At 37.5% G+C, this 7,440-nt stretch overlaps 1 protein-coding gene across 1 annotated transcript; it reads right to left on the bottom strand.

Moving 5' to 3' along the window:
* Nucleotides 1–5,747: 5,747 nt before the first annotated feature.
* Nucleotides 5,748–6,122, bottom strand: LOC145627710 (uncharacterized). Its single transcript, XM_081680063.1, has one exon. The coding sequence runs from the start codon at nt 6,120–6,122 to the stop codon at nt 5,748–5,750; it is 375 nt and encodes a 124-aa protein (XP_081536189.1).
* Nucleotides 6,123–7,440: the final 1,318 nt, after the last annotated feature.

Genomic DNA, 7,440 nt, shown 5'->3' with positions numbered 1-7,440 from the left:
TATAAAACCGCCAAGTCGGCTTTCCTCAAGCATGGAAAGCGTTATCGGTGGATTTCTTCAAGCATAGAATGACACCAAATTCATACGTCGACTTTCCTCAAGCATGGAAAGTATCATCCGGAAGGTTTCTTCAGGCTTAGAAAGCTACCAAATTCCTCAGCCGGCTTTCCTTAGGCATGGAAAGCGTTTCAAAAACGTCATCCGGTGGATTCCTTCAAGCGTAGGAAGCTGCCAAACTCATTTGTCACCGATACACTGATGCCAGATACGTATTTTATCCTTTTACTCTTTTATCTGTGGAATTAACATTTTTCTGCAGGTATCGGCGTATACAGAGTGATTTAGGATCGCAGAACGTCTTAAATCATTCTCCGTCCCTATCGGCTACTTTGACTATCGTTTTCGAAACTGACGTTTCTACAAACTTAGTCAAAGTGAGGGCTTCTGTAGACACCTAAAAATGTCTCCCCAAAACCAAACCTGATGATGAACAACCTTTCACTGCCATTATTGGTCGGGTTCAGTATTTAATCCCGAGAGTGCTTAAAAAATCGTATTTAATTAAACTCGTATTTTTGAATAGTCCATAGATCAGTCTTGATGTTTGGTCAAAGCATAGATTTTTTTTATTTTCAGCCCAAACCTTTTTTATTTTATTGTTTTATTATTTATTTTGGCCCAAACATTTTATTTATTTTATTTGCTTATTTTCTTTTTTTAGCCCAAATAATAATAAATCAGAAATGGCCCGAAATTATCAATCGACACTTAAAATGCTGAACGAAATTAGGGTTAAAAATGAATTTAGACGGAAAAACGGGCTAAAAATTCCCGCGTCACGGCAATAGTCCACCGTGTCACTGGAAACTGTCCCGTCTGACGGTTGGATTTCCCGTGACACGGGAAACCTGCTGTGACACAGGGGTTTCCATGTCCTTTCCGTGTAAACCCTAAACGCGTTTTCTCACCCCGTTTACTAAATATTTCCCGCGTCACACAAAAGTACACCGTGTCACGGGAATGTTTCCCATCTGACGGTGGGATTTCCCGTGTCACGGTACACAGTGCCGTGTCGCGGTAAACTTTTTTAGGCTTTTTATCATTTTAGGGTTCCGTGTGTTCCCTCAACACATTTTTTCTATAAATACTCCCTCATTTCTGATGTACGGGGCATTAATTAATTCTCTATTTTTTTCTCTTTTCTATGCTCTAGCCTAAATACTAGCCTACCCTTTTTCTTTCAAAATTCCTTCTTCAAGCACTCCAATGAGTCCATACTTTACTCGTGGTTCTGTCCTTAAGCCAACGCGTTAAAGGTAGAACTGTTTGAGGGTTTGACCCTAAATCAACTCTACTTTATTTAATTTAATTTAATTATTGTTCTATTATTATTTCCTTGAAGTTACTAACTCGTTTATTATTTTGTAGTTGCAAACAAACAGAATCAAAGTAAGAATTATGTTCCTTTTATTTCTATTATTTTTCTAACGATTTTGTATTGTTGGAATTATTGTTAAATTGCTTCCAATATTGATGTTATTCTATTATGTGTATGATCACCATATTGCATGTTAAAGGGAATATGTAATTGAAAATCACGCCTAATAAGATAATTTGGACAACCGGTTTAGGTTCCTTTTTAATGCTGTTGTTAATTCAAGTGACAGCAATATTTTAGAATTATGTGTTGCAATAATATTAAACCAATTTAGATTAATAATAGTTTGGAGCAAATTGAATCTCTGTTTGTATGCCTTTGAGATCGAAGGAATGTTTTTCACTATAAGAATCAAGTAGAGGCCAATACGGGCGAATGTGACTCCATGACTCACTTCGTACCATCATCCCCGATCCTCCTTTCGTGGTTCCGAACCATATGGAGTTAGTAATCTCATGGATTATGAATGGGGTGTAACCTTCACGGGTCAATCGTTGTTGCCTATTGTTGTCCCTTATTGTGGTTCCCTTTTTATGATCCGTGAACGGTTTACAAGTTCCTTAAAAACCTGTTGGCGTCTCCCTACTTTATTTGTCCCTAATCGTATTATGTCAATTCCCACTTCCTATGAGTGCCAAGCATATTCACAACATGTTTTAACGTAGGCGCACTTCAAGCGACGCCTACAAATATATACATGTTTTATTTACTCATTGCACTCACCAAATCTATAAACACAATAATAACCTTATATCTGACTTACCAGTACATATATTTTCCTAAGTTAAGCATTGTGCCAAAAACTATATATTATATAATAGTCATATAACCAACAACTAATTAAATATAGTATACAACGCAAATACTTCGTATATAGGTATGGATACTGATAATTTTATATAAATAAAATATACAGAGTATATATTAAGATTTATCCCTACCTAAATTATAAAAAGGTTAACAACTTATAATAGTGCATGGACATGTATATCTCTAAAAATGTTCTTTTTATTAATTTTAAAAGCTTAATTAAAATTGTCTCTTAAATTCGCTAAATTGATTTAAAAGGTTATGTTTATTTAAATATTTAAAGCTATTTACTGTTTTCATTTCCTTTTGTTTTAATTTTTCTATTTAGAATTTATTAGACTATTATGTTTCAAGATCGAAGTCAATATCTTTTTACCGTACAATCACTAAACCAAAGTAGCTCAACTAAAGTTATGAACATTGCATAGCTACACAACATCCAACAAATGACTACATGAAAATAATTTTAATAAAATTACGAATTCGATATAAGTTATTAAACAATTTAACTATATATACATTTTGATAGGCTTATATCTTTCATATTAACAAAAATTTACAAATGTTATTATTATATTTTGAAAAAAAATTTAGACTTTGGATTTTTGTATAAGATAGATAAAGGATAAGTTAATTCCCGTCATATATGCATTGAGTTGCCCAATCATTTTTTTTGGGTATTCTATCCGGTTCACCTTTTGGGTGAATCCGGATTCAAGGATCAATTCTAGGTTATTAGGTTCCATTACCCTCCCGATTGTTGTTGCAGGGGATCGAACACGGGTCCTCCCTACCAAGTGTAGTGTCAATCACCATTACACCAATACCTAATTGGTGTAGTGGTGATTGAGACTACACTTGGTATGGAGAACCTGTGTTATAAAATATTATATTATATACATATACTTTTTTAAATTATAAAAAATATTATATTATATACACATACTATTTTACACGAAATATATTAATTTCATACTATACTTAATTACATAGAATGTAAGAGCTAAGTCCCCGGAGTCAAGTTCCCTCTAGGTTTTGCCTTGGGAGGGTTTCGTTCTAGTTTTTGAACTAGGGTTTCCTTATTCTCAAGGTTTTCTTCTCGATTTTGGATCGAGTATCATAATTCGTTAGTGCTTTTGACCTGTGATTATTTAATTGGTAATCATGGATGATAAAAATAAATCTCTTTCAATTATTGACAATGATAATTAATCTCTCTCAAAAGGGGAGAAAGTTACTAGTGAATGTCGTGGAGAAGGATAAAAAATTTATGATGATTTGAAAGAAGCAATTGTATGGGAAGATAATGGAGAGGAGGATGAAGATGCTAGAGTCGAACTTGCCCTAGTAGGGAAGATTTGGACGAACCGAAACATCAATGTCAATGCCTTTATTGCAACGATGAAAGGTGTATGGCAGCCAAAGCACGGGATTGATATCACGAGCATTGGAAAGAACTTGTTCCTATTTCAATTTTACCACGGGAGGGATAAACATAGAGTTCTTGAGGAGAAACCATGGCACTTTGACAAACATGCCTTGATTCTTGGCGAAACTACGGATTCGGTAAAACCTTCTGATATTCAATTCTTTCATTTGCCAATGTGGGTGAGGGTTTATAATCTTCCTCTTAAGGGTAGATTGAATGTTTGTGAAATTAGATAAAGAAGCTAGGGTTGGCTTTGATAAATTTATCCGAATAAGGGTGCTTGTTGATGTGAGAAAACCTCTGACTAAGCATGTAAAAGTACAACTAAGGGGTGGAATTGAAGAATTTTTTGAGGTGAAATATGAGAAGCCACCGCTTTTTTGTTATTTTTGTGGTCATATGGGGCATGGTATTAAAGATTGTGATGATCATAGGGAAGTAGATAATCCAATAATTCCCTATGGGGCTTGGATGAAGGCTTCTCCTTGGAAGTATACCTCGAGCTTTAGAGATAGAGAGGACGTCGTAGAGGGAAAGGGGTGTGCGAGACCTTTGTTCATCACTAAACCGAAGCAAAATGTTCACAGTACAGAAGTCTGTGAAAATGTTAGTAAGGTGGTGAGCTTGCTGGGTGGAGTTGACTTGGATAATACAAAGGATGCCATTGTTGAAACTGCCAAAAAGTTTAAGGAGAAAGAAGTAGGGAATGAGATGTTAGTGTTTGGTACTAATGAAGCCGCAACAGATGTCCATACTACTATTATAAATAATAAGGCAGAAGGGGTAGGTGTAGGTAAGGGAGGGAAAGGTTGGCGAAGAAAACCGAGAGATGATGATCATATTATGAGTAGTGGGGTAGTGTTGGCAGGAGAAAAAAGGAGGGAAAGGAGAAGAGAATTTTTTTGGGTGAAAAGGAGTTGAACTCAGAAGAGGAAGTGAAGGAAAAAAAGAAACGTGTGCATTCCATTTCTGCTGAACGAGTGGCGAGCCCCACCAATAGGGCTCTCAGTGGTCAATGAGTTACATCCTAGCTTGGAATTGCAGGGGTTTGGCATCACTGCAGTTAATGCGTTGAAACACATTGTTTTTCTTGAAAATCCCCAGATTATGTTACTTTTGGAGACGAAGTTGAAGAGGTTTGAGATGGAAAAAATAAAACAAAAAATTAAATTCAACTCTTGCTTTACAGTTGAATGTGATGGTGAAGGCAGGAGAAGAAGAGGTGGTCTGGCTCTTCTTTGGAACGACTCTATTGATGTGACTTTGAGATCTTTTTCTTTAAATCATATTGATGTATGGGTATGCTCGAGATCTCAAGGTAAATGGAATTTTTCTGGAATTTATGGGCATCCGGAGGATGAAAATAAGATCAAAATAGGGCAGCTTATGGAGAGTTTAAGGGAGGATTGTGATGAGCCTTGGCTTTGTGGAGGGGATTTTAATCTCATGTTGCATTCGGGTGAGAAACAAGGAGGCCGATTTTTTGATGTTGGGGAAGCTGATATTTTGCGCTCTGCCATGGATAGTTGTCAGCTAGAAGATCTTGGATATATAGGACATAATTTCACATGGTCCAACAATCGTGGTGGAGATGAAAATATTCAAGAGAGGCTCGATAGGTTCTTTACAAATAGAGCATGGAGGGACTCTTTTAAAGGGTCTTTTGTAACTCACCTTACAAAGAGGAAGTTTGATCATCTTCCCATCCTTCTTTGTATAAAAGATGCAATTCCCATAAAGAAGAAAAAAAAAGAAGAAAAAGTTGTATAGATTTGAAGAGATGTGGCTTAGAGATGAGAATTGTGCTAGCATTGTTTCGGAGGTGTAGGATCGAGGAGGTGACTTATGCTCGAAAATTTCCTTTACGTCTACAAGGCTTAGTGCTTGGAGTAGAGAGATATATTTTTGAAATTGCTGCGCCTTGGCTGCCAGCTACCTTGCCGGGGTGCGGAGTTTTGATTTCCGAAAAACTGATTCCCCGAATACCCAGATGGTATCCTTTCAACCCAGCTTCTGGCGTGCTCATCCTCTTTGACGCGGACTTCGGCCATTGCTCTGGTTCTAACTTCTTCAAACGAGGCACGGATACCTTGTCAGCTCATAATATAACCCGGATCTGTAATTAAGACCCTTGCGGAAAGCTTCAATAGCAGTTGAGCGATCACAATTCTTGATGCTCACCATTTCTCGATTGAACCTGTCCCAATATTGCCGGGTCGTCTCGTTCTGCTTCTGGATGATTCGATACAGGTCACTACTTTGCTTATCCAGCTCTCGGCTGGTAGCGAATTGTTGGTAAAATTTGTTCACCAAGCTTAAGAAGCTGGCGATGGTACCTGGCTTCAGATTGATAAGCCATTGGAGTGCAGGTCCCGATAAAGTAGCACCAAAGGACTTGCACAAGGTGGGTTGAATGAGTTCCCACAGGATTGACAATTGCCACATATTTTGCTTGTACTAGGCCACGTGATCTTGGGGATCGGTGGTTCCATCGTACAACTTTGGGAAAGAGGGGATGCTCAGCTTTGTGGGAATACGCACTTTAGCAATTTCTTCCACAAAAGGGGATTCAGCAAATCCATCACGAGATTCATAAGCTACAGGTTTAGGAGCACCTGGTAGCCGAGTCAGGAGCTTCATCATTTTCCGGTTCTGGGCTTTGATAACGGCAACTTCCCTAGCCATAGGGGTAAGGCCCCTACTAGATAGGTCCTCGTTATCATTGGATTTCTCTCTTTCTTCTTCTCCTTCAGATTCATCGGAGGATACTAGGGTGAATTGGGGTATGTCATGGACTTTACCCTTCTCTTCTTGTTGCTCCTGACAGATTCGAGCTCCTTAGATAGCTTCTCCAAGGATGCTTCGGATTCGGCCTTGAGCCTCACTAAAGTTGCTTGAGACTCGGCCTTAGGGGTGTCCGTTCGGTTTTCGGTTTGGATTTAGTCCAAATCCGATCCAATCCGAAATATAATTCGGTTTTCAATTTTCCAATCCGATCCGATCCGAATTTCTCTCTTGATCCAATTCGAATTAAAATTCGGTTATTTGGATCCGATCCGAAAATCCGAATTATAATACATTATTTTTTAGCGCCTAATACAATTATAAAAATAAAGCTTTACTATAAATAAAAGTCTTCAAAATCATGATAAAAATAAATATTTCAACGTCAAGTCATTAATTAATTAATACAAAGTCTCTCTAATTTATTTTATGTAGTAGTAAGTATTTGAGCTAAACTTCAAAATATACAGAAATCCATATTTATACAAACTAAATTTTACAATTCGGTTTTCGGTTGGATTGGATCCAATTAGGGTCAATCCGATCCAATCCGAAAATCCGAATTTCCAAAAAATCTAAATCCGATCGGATCCGATTTAAAGTTTGGATCCGATCCGAATTGATAATTCGGTTTGGATTGGATTGAATTTCGGTTTTTATCCGAATTATGGATACCCCTACTCGGCCTTGAGCTTCTGGCTCTGTTCTCTGGAAGCTCTCAGTTCTTCTCGCAATTGCTCGATTATTGCGTTCACATTTAGATCTGGATCTTCTTCCATGATGGAGGGTAAAACAAATTATCTAACTGTATCCCCACAGACAGCGCCAAACTGTTTTGGTAAAAAAACTGAATACCAGGTTCGACCTGGGTTGCGATAATAACAGCTAGATTAAAAAGGCAAAGGTTGCTAAATTAGGATCTAGAGAACGAATGAAAGGAGATGGGAAGAAGACACACGAGTTGATGACGCAGAAAACC

Source organism: Chenopodium album, chromosome 4 (assembly GCF_948465745.1).
Source record: "Chenopodium album chromosome 4, dcCheAlbu1.1, whole genome shotgun sequence".
Taxonomy (NCBI): domain Eukaryota; kingdom Viridiplantae; phylum Streptophyta; class Magnoliopsida; order Caryophyllales; family Amaranthaceae; genus Chenopodium; species Chenopodium album.
Note: the sequence above shows the minus strand (reverse complement) of the source record. Positions and strands in the feature narration are given on the sequence as shown.